General features: G+C 37.3%; 1 protein-coding gene across 2 annotated transcripts in view; it reads right to left on the bottom strand.

The window, feature by feature from the left end:
• Positions 1–13687, bottom strand: part of LOC149779752 (sulfotransferase 1B1-like) — a 35277-nt gene extending 21590 nt beyond the window's left edge. Inside the window, exons 1-2 of one of the 2 annotated variants that reach the window (XM_089940612.1) lie at positions 13532–13687; positions 10873–11095 (exon numbers count right to left, since the gene is read on the bottom strand). In XM_089940612.1, the coding sequence (XP_089796738.1) occupies positions 10873–11092 (220 nt within the window). In that variant the 5' untranslated portion in view covers positions 11093–11095; positions 13532–13687. Of the gene's footprint in view, positions 1–10872; positions 11171–13531 lie in introns of both variants that reach the window. The other variant, XM_089940611.1, reaches the window with a different exon arrangement.
• Between the last annotated feature and the right edge of the window lie 346 nt (positions 13688–14033).

Raw genomic sequence — 14033 nt, 5'->3', positions numbered from 1 at the left:
AATTTTTATAGTTAAGACGAAACGATCTCTTTTCGAAGAAGAAAGCAGACACCAAGCGACAATGGCGATCCGTGTCACACAACACTTTTCAAAATGTATATGATCAGAGGTTTGTTCTAGCGATCTGCACGGTTAAATTAAATGTTGATGTATTTTGCAATAAGACGGACACAATTTCCATGGGATCGCCCATGGAACCATTGTTCGTGCATTAGTTTAATTTTTTAAAATATTTTTTTATATAAATCGCCTATAGGATAGACCCAGTAAAGCATGGCCATTCTCGTCACTGTGTGAATAGCTACTCAAGTCAATTCGAAGTGAACGCGGTAAGAAAATAAGTATAGCCAATGAAATGGCTTACAACGGGTGATGCATTGTTTTGTTCTAGGACTGTGTGGCATAATAATCCCTATGTTCTTGCGTTGTTACCATTACAGTGCAGACAGACTGAAATGTGAACTTACAAGCCCTCTTTGTGTGTGTGTGTGTTGTACCATTTCTTCTTACCACATCAAAATACTGAGCGTCACAGTATTGGTTCGCGTTTTCAAGCTGACCATTTTTTTATATCTCACTTAAACATTTTAACATAAACACTCACACTCACATCGGTAGAGTCAGAACAGACGTGTTATAGTACTGAGGGGCATGTTATCTTTTTTTTTTGTTTGTTTGTTTGTTTTTTTTTTAAACTAATAAATTTGGGGTTTGTATGAAGTAAAGAACCGAAAGTACAGTGAAACTCAAGGATGATGACCCAATCTGTCTGTCTATTGATGCGTGTATTTACTTAAGAAGAAATATGACCTCTAAAACACAAAGAGATACGGCAAGCATGATTAGAATGAACATAACGATGTTTTCCTTCACGCCCGTGTAATTTAGAGCTTCAATCCTCTTTGAAGACAAACTTGGTCTCCTTTTGTAGGGCTTGAAATAATAAAAAATCTGAAAAAATCTTAAGCACTTTGCTATAGATAATTTCATCAACAGACTAAACAACATAAATACCGTTACAACACTAGAAAGCCTTAAATCTTCTATCAAAAAGAAATGCATAAAAAATTAAAGATTAACGATAACTAACCAATGAAACCGAATTTAACAAAGGCAGTGACATGTGAAGAAATGGCTCTCACTTTGGAAAGGTAGGCGAACGTACTCTGTCATGCACCATCAACTTGAAAAAAAATTATAAACAGAGAGAAACCTGAATTCAAAATTCAGTTTTTTTTTCTTCAAAATTGTTTCGTTTCTTTTTTCTTTTTTTTGGAACAAATCTAAGCACTAATATAGAGTGGAAAAGGGAAAATGCACATACAAGCTTTGATATTTCTTAAAAAAATGAGGGGATATTCCTAACGTTCATAATCACCTATATATGCTTGGACTTGTCTGTGACTTATCCACAAAACAAGATGTACATATTTCTGGTCAAGCTGCAAGTGTGTGCGTGTTTTTGAAAATGGTAAAAATTGGATATACAATTTTCTCGTGACACTTATAAAGTGAAGAGTCTGTGCAAGTGTCAAAAGCCAAAGTCATATAAGTTTTGTATTTTGTACGGCTTGTAAAGATTTCCACTTTAGAAAATGTGAAGTATCACAAGTTATTATCACAAACAGAAGTGGAACATAGGGGCTTGCAAGAAAGAAAATAACCCAGACAGTTGGTGTCATCAAGAGTGCTAGAGACGGTACCCGAACTTGCTTGCATGCTTACTTGAATTAAAGTGATTTTCGCTCTAATGGAGCATATATCACTGGTTTAATAACGCACCGCGTGATTTTTAATTACTCCTGGGGAAGGAAAGAGAGCCTCATCCCCAGGCTTTTATGTACTCACAGACTACTTTTAAATTTAACCACTCAGGTGTAGGACTAACTAGTCCTTAACAACCTGACTGAAAGGCTTTAAACATGAGTGGGAATAGTCTCACCACACACTCATTTTTCTGTCCGAGCGTGGTAAAGGAGGAAAAAAGGTGCTCAAAAAGACAGCCATGGGTGTTAAGTACTCAACAGAACGCTAGCCCGTACTTATTTCAAATCAAGTCCCGTTTTTGCTAATAGACAGTAAAAAGTACCAATAATGTGTTAACCACTTGTGCAATTAGTTCAAATCTAACGAGTCTGTTAAATTTCCTACTTCCCAACATATCTATCTAATATTAGTACTTAGTGTAGTGTACATAAAAATAGCCATACTGATCTTATTTAAATTATTATGTCTAAGAGACATATACCAGTTTGGTCACTGTTAGGTTTAAAAAGTTAAGTTTGTTGCGGTGTTCCAATGGGTCAAGTTTGTTTCGAGAATAGTTTAGTCAAGGAGGGATACCAAGCCAAATATGGTTCCCTAGTTAATAAAAAGCAATCTTTTGGAGCCCTAAAAAAGGCTGTTTTTTTCTGTTAGAAGGTAACACGTCTCTCTTTTGCTTTCACGTTCTTTCTCGCACTCCTAGTCTCATGATTCTTGATATCAGGAAATGCGTAGCCATGATGGGCGGCAATGTAAGCAGCGGCTTCTACCAGTTGACTGAGGGGGTATCCAGCGTAGGTTTGTTTGTAGAATTGGGAAGAACTGTGACCCTAATCCCCATTGAGAAGGTCTTGGTTTAAAGGTGTCTAGAGATTTGTAGGCAACGTATTGTATGACTCTAATAAACTACCCTGCTTTGTTGACGTCATACAATGATTGATCCGGGTTTTTCCCGGGTTCTTCCTCCACCATTAATACTGGCCGCCATGTATAGCCTATCGCGTGCTGAAAAATGGCGTTAAACACTACAACAACAACAACGTTCTTTTCTCACTCCGATACTGCAGGCAATCTCAGCTGAAAGAACAACCACAACAACAATAACAGCGACAGACACCATAGCAGCGGACTTGAAACTATCTACCTCAACTAAAGAATTAGTATCAGAACCAGAAGAGGAAATTGAGGCGGTTGAGGAGGAGGAGGGGGACGCTGACACTCGTTGAGAAGTACACCGAAATGGGACTAGATCAATCATTGTATGACGTCAACAAAGCAGGGTAGTTTATTAGAGTCATACAATACGTTGCCTACAAATCTCTAGACACCTTTAAACCAAGACCTTCTCAATGGGGATTAGGGTCACAGTTCTTCCCAATTCTACAAACAAACCTACGCTGGATACCCCCTCAGTCAACTGGTAGAAGCCGCTGCTTACATTGCCGCCCATCATGGCTACGCATTTCCTGATATCAAGAATCATGAGACTAGGAGTGCGAGAAAGAACGTGAAAGCAAAAGAGAGACGTGTTACCTTCTAACAGAAAAAAACAGCCTTTTTTAGGGCTCCAAAAGATTGCTTTTTATTAACTAGGGAACCATATTTGGCTTGGTATCCCTCCTTGACTAAACTATTCTCGAAACAAACTTGACCTATTGGAACACCGCAACAAACTTAACTTTTTAAACCTAACAGTGACCAAACTGGTATATGTCTCTTAGACATAATAATTTAAATAAGATCAGTATGGCTATTTTTATGTACACTACACTAAGTACTAATATTAGATAGATATGTTGGGAAGTAGGAAATTTAACAGACTCGTTAGATTTGAACTAATTGCACAAGTGGTTAACACATTATTGGTACTTTTTACTGTCTATTAGCAAAAACGGGACTTGATTTGAAATAAGTACGGGCTAGCGTTCTGTTGAGTACTTAACACCCATGGCTGTCTTTTTGAGCACCTTTTTTCCTCCTTTACCACGCTCGGACAGAAAAATGAGTGTGTGGTGAGACTATTCCCACTCATGTTTAAAGCCTTTCAGTCAGGTTGTTAAGGACTAGTTAGTCCTACACCTGAGTGGTTAAATTTAAAAGTAGTCTGTGAGTACATAAAAGCCTGGGGATGAGGCTCTCTTTCCTTCCCCAGGAGTAATTAAAAATCACGCGGTGCGTTATTAAACCAGTGATATATGCTCCATTAGAGCGAAAATCACTTTAATTCAAGTAAGCATGCAAGCAAGTTCGGGTACCGTCTCTAGCACTCTTGATGACACCAACTGTCTGGGTTATTTTCTTTCTTGCAAGCCCCTATGTTCCACTTCTGTTTGTGATAATAACTTGTGATACTTCACATTTTCTAAAGTGGAAATCTTTACAAGCCGTACAAAATACAAAACTTATATGACTTTGGCTTTTGACACTTGCACAGACTCTTCACTTTATAAGTGTCACGAGAAAATTGTATATCCAATTTTTACCATTTTCAAAAACACGCACACACTTGCAGCTTGACCAGAAATATGTACATCTTGTTTTGTGGATAAGTCACAGACAAGTCCAAGCATATATAGGTGATTATGAACGTTAGGAATATCCCCTCATTTTTTTAAGAAATATCAAAGCTTGTATGTGCATTTTCCCTTTTCCACTCTATATTAGTGCTTAGATTTGTTCCAAAAAAAAGAAAAAAGAAACGAAACAATTTTGAAGAAAAAAAAACTGAATTTTGAATTCAGGTTTCTCTCTGTTTATAATTTTTTTTCAAGTTGATGGTGCATGACAGAGTACGTTCGCCTACCTTTCCAAAGTGAGAGCCATTTCTTCACATGTCACTGCCTTTGTTAAATTCGGTTTCATTGGTTAGTTATCGTTAATCTTTAATTTTTTATGCATTTCTTTTTGATAGAAGATTTAAGGCTTTCTAGTGTTGTAACGGTATTTATGTTGTTTAGTCTGTTGATGAAATTATCTATAGCAAAGTGCTTAAGATTTTTTCAGATTTTTTATTATTTCAAGCCCTACAAAAGGAGACCAAGTTTGTCTTCAAAGAGGATTGAAGCTCTAAATTACACGGGCGTGAAGGAAAACATCGTTATGTTCATTCTAATCATGCTTGCCGTATCTCTTTGTGTTTTAGAGGTCATATTTCTTCTTAAGTAAATACACGCATCAATAGACAGACAGATTGGGTCATCATCCTTGAGTTTCACTGTACTTTCGGTTCTTTACTTCATACAAACCCCAAATTTATTAGTTTAAAAAAAAAACAAACAAACAAAAAAAAAAAAGATAACATGCCCCTCAGTACTATAACACGTCTGTTCTGACTCTACCGATGTGAGTGTGAGTGTTTATGTTAAAATGTTTAAGTGAGATATAAAAAAATGGTCAGCTTGAAAACACGAACCAATACTGTGACGCTCAGTATTTTGATGTGGTAAGAAGAAATGGTACAACACACACACACACAAAGAGGGCTTGTAAGTTCACATTTCAGTCTGTCTGCACTGTAATGGTAACAACGCAAGAACATAGGGATTATTATGCCACACAGTCCTAGAACAAAACAATGCATCACCCGTTGTAAGCCATTTCATTGGCTATACTTATTTTCTTACCGCGTTCACTTCGAATTGACTTGAGTAGCTATTCACACAGTGACGAGAATGGCCATGCTTTACTGGGTCTATCCTATAGGCGATTTATATAAAAAAATATTTTAAAAAATTAAACTAATGCACGAACAATGGTTCCATGGGCGATCCCATGGAAATTGTGTCCGTCTTATTGCAAAATACATCAACATTTAATTTAACCGTGCAGATCGCTAGAACAAACCTCTGATCATATACATTTTGAAAAGTGTTGTGTGACACGGATCGCCATTGTCGCTTGGTGTCTGCTTTCTTCTTCGAAAAGAGATCGTTTCGTCTTAACTATAAAAATTTAATTTGACTAAGTTTTACGCACTACTTGAACTCATACATTTCACGTTGTAGGTTGTAAGCCGTCGTTCTCAGTTTTCTGGAAGTTCGGTTTTGCGTTTCTCGGATGTGATACTATTTTTTATGGACCGAACGAAATTTCTTTTGGCGTGAATCAGGACTCGTGGTTTTGTGGTATAAATGGAGAGCATTGATGAAAGCTCAGTTATGTCTTCGAAATTGCTGACACGGATCTAAGCTAACACTTCAGGTTTTGTGTGAGGCGATACGGTACATCATTGCCTTTTACTTCCTCAATGAAATCGTTTCATCTTATTGCAAAATTACATTTGACTAGGTTTCATACGCAGCAGGTCCTTGTATATAAGGAGAGTGTCTTAGCGTCAGAGTATTCATTCCGCTCTCAAACGATCACGAAGATGGAAGAGTCAGCACAGATCGACCTGCTGGTCAAATATTTGCTAAAAGTCATACGAAAGCATAATTCACAGGCGAAAGTGGCAACAAAACTTACTCTTTTGGTCGTTGATTTGATGAGAGTCATACGAAAGTGTGTGCTAAGTTTGCTATATCTGCAAAGGTAAATGGGTATTTGTCTCCAAAATACCTGCTTCGTCTAAGAAAGAGAGACAAAAGTTAAGATACCTAATATCGTTGTCAGGGGAAAGGACACTGGAATTCAGAATGCCCTACGAGAAAAGAGAAGAAAAAAAAAAAAACAAGACGAAACAGAGAAGAGGGATTCAGAAGAAGAAGAAGAAATTGAAGATGATGAAGAACTTGTGCCAGTAAAGACATGGAAATGGAAAAATTGACAATGTGAGCCGATGCGTTGGCCCTGATGTGAAATTTCATACTACCTTCTAAAAGAGAATAGACCAGAAAGAAAACGTAAGTGTCTCTTGGTCTTGACATTGTATAATAAGGATGGCGTGTTTTGTTTTTACTCACACTTTATGAAATTGTGCTCTTTCACCTCTCTCTATCCCTCTGGATCATGTTTTAGTTAGAATTTAAATGGAAGGATGTTTTCCTTCACGCACGCTCTTTAGGCATGCAAGTCCGTAAACAATAGTCAGTCTAGTCATCCATCATTTTGTGTCTTGATGTTTCCTAAATCACACACTGATGCCATAAAATAACGGGTTAAATGGGTTTTGTAGTGTTGGGAGTGGGGGGTGGGGTGGGGTGTAGGTGTTTGGCAGAGTTGGTCATTGCAGGTGAGGGCTTAGGTGCTTTCAAAAAACTTTTTCTTCTTCACTGTGTGTTGATGGAATATAATGGGTTATTTTCTTCACTCTCTGTTGATAGTATATATATATATATAAAGGGTTATTTCTTCACTCCGTGTGGATAGTGTATAATGGTTTTCTTCTTCCCTCTGTGGTGTGCGTGTGTGTGTGTGTGTGTGTGTGTGTGTGTGTGTGTTAGCGTACGTTGTGTAGATCGTATATTTGGTTGTTTTTTCTTCTTCCTCCCGAGTGTGGATAGTATATTTGGGGTTTGTATGCGTTCGCGTACGTTTGTGTGGATAGTTTATTTGGGGTTTGTATGCGTTCGCGTACGTTTGTGTGGATAGTTTATTTGGGGTTTGTATTATCTCCCTTCTGTGTTGATAGTATATTTGGATTTTGTTTTTTCCTCTTCCCTGTGTGTGTGTGTGTGTGTTCGCGTACGTTGTGTAGATCGTATATTTGGTTGTTTTTTTTTTCTTCCTCCCGAGTGTGGATAGTATATTTGGGGTTTGTTTTTTCCTCTTCTGTGTGTGTGTGTGTGTGTGTGTGTGTGTTAGCGTACGTTGTGTAGATCGTATATTTGGTTGTTTTTTCTTCTTCCTCCCGAGTGTGGATAGTATATTTGGGGTTTGTATGCTTTCGCGTACGTTTGTGTGGATAGTTTATTTGGGGTTTGTATGCGTTCGCGTACGTTTGCGTGGATAGTTTATTTGGGGTTTGTATTATCTCCCTTCTGTGTTGATAGTATGTTTGGATTTTGTTTTTTCCTCTTCCCTGTGTGTGTGTGTGTGTGTGTGTGTGTGTGTGTGTGTGTGTTCGCGTACGTTGTGTAGATCGTATATTTGGTTGTTTTTTTTTCTTCCTCCCGAGTGTGGATAGTATATTTGGGGTTTGTTTTTTCCTCTTCTCTGTGTGTGTGTGTGTGTGTGTGTGTGTGTGTGTTAGCGTACGTTGTGTAGATCGTATATTTGGTTGTTTTTTCTTCTTCCTCCCAAGTGTGGATAGTATATTTTGGGGTTTGTTTTTTCCTCTTCCCTCTGTGTGTGTGTGTGTGTGTGTGTGTGAGAGAGAGTCTGCGCGCGTATATTGTGTGTGTGTGTGTGTGTGTGTATTGGTCTCTGTTTGTCCCTATAAAACTCACTTTATCCCTATCAGATACACTCTACCTACCTACCTACAGTAGCGCGTATTCAGGTCAGCCACTTGCAACACTGTTGCCATTTATCCCCTAGTGTTCAGTACAGTGACGTCACTGAGGCTGGAAATTTTGAGACTATAAATATCGACTTGGGGGATTTCCACATTTTGTAGCTATACATATATACTAGAATTCATAAACAGGAACGTCACTCAAGCTGAGGCTATAAAAAGATAGTGGGATTTTCCAAAGGAAAAACCCACAAGTTGGAGCTATAAATAGATAGTGGAATTTCATAGGAATTTCAGCTGATTATAGATACATAGGTATTTATTCACGATCGTCACAGAAGTTGATATTGTAAGTAGTTACTAATTTTATCCATTTTAGTCTAAACCATTGTAATTTAATTTTCGGGGATATGTTTATTTTCCTTTAAATTCTGGGACAATTTCGTCATTTTAGCGTTACTTTTAGTCACATCCATTTTGTCGTTGAGCATTTCCTTGATTATAGCTATTTATAGCATCATTACAATTATGCAAATTTTTGAACACCCCAGCAAGATTTCAGGTCTTGGTAATGCTTTATATATAAATCTCACGCTTGTACTAGTGCATGTATGTCTCTGTCTCTGTTGTGTTTGACCCTCTACCATCATTGTCCCTAGACAATCCCACCATGTTCAATTCCCCTTGACGCTATACAGACCCACCATGTTCAATTTCCATATGTTAAATTCCCCTAGTCCCTAGATAGACCCACACTCTATTCCCATGTTCAATTCCCCTTGACGCTCAACAGTCCCACGATTTTTCTCCATGTTAATTTCCCTTGACGCTAATCTGACCCACGATTTTTCTCCATGTTAAATTTCCCTTGACGCTAATCTGACCCAGGGGTCTCTGTAATGCTAATTCCCATTGACGGTAAAGTGCCCCCATTTACTACTATTATAGCTACAGATGAAAGCCACCAAATATCAGAACCCTTTTACCTTCAGAAAAAGAAAATTGAAGTTTTAGTTTCAAAAAGGAAAAAAATATATTATATTAGCAGTGTTTAGAGTCATTGTAATGGTTAATGTACTACAACAAGAAGTTGAAAATTAAATATACCATAAAATAACAAATCCAAATTTGATAATGAGTCATTCCGCATTGGAACAGGACAATGTTTATAGTGATATGAACGATTATATGAACAGCTTGTAGTGTATGTACTAATTAATATCATGGACGAGACTGAATTAATACGGCTCTACCTTGCGTGAACACAATATACTGTTATTTATCTTAAATTTAATTGGTTGTTTGTTTCTATGTTTAAGAAGATTTAATTTCAATACATGCTATTGTAATGTAATACGGTTTACTGTATTTGATATTGTCTAGAACATAGTTCAGTTCTGACTTTTAAAAAATTTAATTTTTCGACGAAAACAAATAGTATTAGTAACATTGTATCTTGTACTAACCTTCTTGCTGACCTTGTTTCAACAACATTTTTAAAACAAAAATTGATTATTTTTCAGTAAGAATCATTAATTGGAATCAATGTCATACCTAGAGTGCATGATGATTTTAATGTAGCAAACTTCCATTTTTTTCAAAACAATGAACTCTTTCCCCCATCCCAGAACCTGTTTTGTGTTTTAATTAGTCTTATAACTGATGTTATGATAAGAATTATGTCGGCCCAGCCTTAACACTTGAGAAGGCCAAGTTGTTTTACGTTGTGTCCAGTATGGGCGCAGATTGTATTTTCTTCGAAATATTGAATTTCGAGTGATTGTTTTCCCTGGAAAAACAATTGTGCTCTGGTAATTCTTGGACAAAGACATTTACTGGAATTTACACGAAATTCAAAAACTGGAATAATTTTGTCTGTGATTCAACAAGAGACGGTTGACACATCAGTACAATACTGACTATTACAGACGTCATCCCCTTCCACTTTGGATTTTCGTCGGGATCTGAACTGTGATTCATTTAGAACTTTTCATTGATAGGACTTGTGTTTCTTAATTCATCGATTATTTTTGGATTTAATTCGTAAAACAGTAAGTTCTTTTTTTTTCTTCTCATTTTTCACTTTTTATTCTAAGGAAAGAAATTATTTGTTAAATTTTACAAAGCTTGTTGTCTTCACTCTTTTCTGTTACATTTTTAAGAGCACAAACTCGTAACAACACAAATTTTCAAACACTATGCACATCCATTTTGTTTGTGTGAGACCGTTTTTTTATTATTTACGTGTGGTGTTTTCAATCTGTTTACTGTTTTCTTTCAGTGCGGTTCATCGCTGTAGATTTTTTTCAGACTTTTCACATTTTAGAAACTCATTGTCTTTTCACATTTTCACATCGTTGAAGCTTACATGTTTCCAAATAACTAACGATTGCTGGGACTTAGCAAGGCATGCTTTGAAATGTGTTGTATAGTATGGAAAGATTAAATAATTTTCAGCTACACTGCAATTGTCCCAGATAATAATTTCGAAGATAGAAGTTCGGTACAATTATTAATAGAATAAGTGCTCTCTATAGCTATAAAACATATTATAGTTTGCGTGGAATCGGCTTATTGATAGTACTAACGAAATACATTTCTACGTAATTTTTAATTTCAAAAAGTGGCATCCATTCGTTATGATGGATAATTAGCCCAGTGTTGATAATAACATGTCAACATGTATTTATCAATCTGTCAGTGTGTCTATCATTAACATAAAACACATACATGCTTTATGCCCCTAAAGTAGGTCGTACCCTACGATTACTTGCCTGATTTTGGGAACGTAAGCAATACCACGTCATTGTCATTGACGGTCATGTTACGCACACGCTCCAAGCGTGCAAGGAAATCCCCCTCAGGAGCGAAGATCTTCAAAGACCACTCTGGCAGATAGAGTGTTCCGATTTTTAACACACGAAACTCCCTCCCTGCTCCGTCTCGAATTATACCCCACTCGGTGGACATTGGCACTGAGGTATTGTCAGTCATCTTCTATAAGTAGTACATGTAGCAAACCGTTTTAATTAGTAAAATTAGTAAGTGTCCGGTGCTGATAGGAAAAGTTCTCTGCAAAATTGACATCGCAGAAGAAAGTTTATTTTATATAATAATAATAATAATAATAATAACCATAATAATAATAATAATAATAATAGTAGTGCGGACTTACTACAGCGTCTACTCTTTAGAAGCTTTAAGCGCTTTACAATATTAGATAACACAAAAAAAAACGACAAGCTTACGAAACAAAACTATGAAATTAAAAATCAAAAGTATGCTGACAATATTTAAGTAGGTAAATCTTATTAAGTTTTGAAGTCCTTCTTGTCGAAGAAAAGGTGAGTTTGAAGACCACTCTTGAATGAGATCACAGTGTTTTTGTTTCTAAGATCAATTCGTTCCTCGTAGTTGGACCCTGGTATAAAAAATATCGTTTTTCGTATGACATCGTTTTAACAGTGGGAACAGTGATAATACGGGCTTTTATATGGGGTATACACCTGAGTGAGGTCAAAAAGGTGTATTGGACTGGAGACTGTCAGCGAAATGTAGCATAGCGAACGGATTTTGTGTTTGATTCTGAATCGAATTCGTAACAGTAACGGTTAAAAAGCAGAGGGAGGAGTTCTCAGTTCTTCTCATTCTAAGGATGATTCCAGCATCCGTGTAATGAACTACATGTTAGTACCGTAGTTGATACTAACACGAACCAGGAAGAAGTGAATTACATTAATCCAGTCTTGAATGCACAAGGAAATACACAAGTGCGTTAGTAGCAACAACCGAAAGGAAACTGCGAATAGAGCTGATCCGTCTCAGTCCCAGATACACTGCCTTGCTTATGTTCATAACATATTGGTATAATGAGAGCGTACAGTCAGTGGCGTCACTTGGGGAGTGGGGTGGGGGGCGGGGTGGGCGGGGGTGTGGACCGCACCTGGTTACACCATCAGAGGGGGTGATACCAAAATAACTGTCTATAAAAAATAAAAATAAAATTGTGCAGGAAGGTGTCCATGGGGGTGACACCATGAGTTACCGGCTGGGTGACACCAACCCTATTGACGCCACTGCATACAGTTCGAAAGGGACACCTACGTTTCGTACTGTGTCAGTTTACTGTTGGTATTGATGATACTTCTTGAGGTGGGGTGATGGTAAAGAACGTGAATGAGGAAGTCTTTCCGTGGTTATCAGGATAGCTTAAGTTTGATCATCATTCATATGCAGCTTTTTCCTTGTCACCCATGACTTCATATCAGAAATAAACCTCTCTACGCCGTGGTTGCTTGCCTAAACCTAAGCTGGTCTGCTTGATTTATATATTTGAGTGTCATCAGCGTACAATTAGTGAGGCAAGAGATGTAAATCTCTGACACTTGAGTGTACATAATGCGAAGATCGTAGCCGAGATTAGCGCTTATACAGATTAGAGAGTTGCATCTCTTTTTGGTGATGTGTTCTTAGTTGTGATGGAATATTTGAATATGGACTGGTGTAGGCAGGCATGGCGATGGGTACCGTTTACCTGCGGACCTGGGTTCGTACGTCCGTAGAGTAAGAATTAAAAACTCTCTAACCTGTATTATAGTGTTATTTGTATTAAATAGTTATTCTGCCTACTATTATCAAACATTCTTCTATAGTAACCAGGGACAGCACTTTCCGTTCCGTCTGGTGTATATATATATATATATGAACCAACGTCCATTTTTGTGAACCGGTGACCTACATTACTGGGATGAAATATTGCGAAATATTGCGATTAACTTGCGTTTTGAACATTACTCTCGGTGCAAAGTATTACGATATGTAATGGCAAGTCAATCAAGTTGACATTGTTATTGTATTATTTAAATAAAACAATCTAGATAGTTTTCGGCTGGGTTTTCTCTGTTGGTCTGCGTATATAGCGAGAGCTGTTTATAAAAGCTTGTGCATGCATGCATAAACACAGCTGTGTTGGCGACAAACTGCGCTGTTACTGAGTATAGGTACGTTTGATTCGTAAATATGTACAACGCTTGGAGATTTTTAACCCGTACGGCTTAAAATGCAAGAGGTGGTGCTTCTGACTGTGTTAGATGATTGGTATAATAATGAAGAAATGACAGAATAGCTTGTAAAGGAAACTTAACTTCCACTAAATAGACTTTCCTGATGTAGTTTGCTTGACCCAATTTATCTATTAATAGCTAATCTGAATAGTACGTATAACATACATCACATTCTATATAGATATCTGGAGAGAGAGAGAGAGAGAGAGAGAGAGCATTTGTCATTTCGACAAAACAATGTTAGCCTTGACTCCCTAAGACAAGGATCAACTTTAAAACCACTGAAATGTTTGATTCATTACAGAAAGACAATGCTAGCAGTATTACCCTGTATCCGTAGGACAACGCAAGAAACAGAATATGTACTCACTTTGATGATCGGATTCCCTAAAGGTCCAAAGAAAGTATTCTTTTACTCCTTAATAACGCAGAGCGTACGAATATGTATTTTTGATCCAATGCGTGATGTTTTAGAAGCGGTGTGTAGAAGTGTTCTGCGAGCTTCCGTAAATAAAGTATAAAGCGCCACCTACAAGGTCGCAAACTGGAACGCATATTTGTAAGGCAAGTGGGTCACGTTGATTTTGTGTTTTAGATGTGTTGAGTCTGGTTTGCATTGCATTCATTTCGGTAAGAAAAGGATGAGCTAAGATGCTATCCTGTTTGCGATTGTGAATCAGTGTTATATCTTTTAAATGTGTGTTAGCGTGTGCTTACCTAGGCCCTTTCAGCTTTAACTTCTAATATTTTGCTCGTTTTGCAGAATGGTTCGTAAATGTGTACAAAGTCGCAGAATTTATATCAACCCTATGTTGGCAGGGTTTCAACATTAAATAATCGAGCAGCATATGCCAAAAAATACGCTGGCCGAT

The sequence above is a fragment of the Sinohyriopsis cumingii genome, chromosome 17 (genome assembly GCF_028554795.1).
Source record: "Sinohyriopsis cumingii isolate HCF-2022 chromosome 17, ASM2855479v2, whole genome shotgun sequence".
NCBI lineage: Eukaryota > Metazoa > Mollusca > Bivalvia > Unionida > Unionidae > Sinohyriopsis > Sinohyriopsis cumingii.
This window is presented reverse-complemented; position numbering and strand designations above follow the sequence as displayed.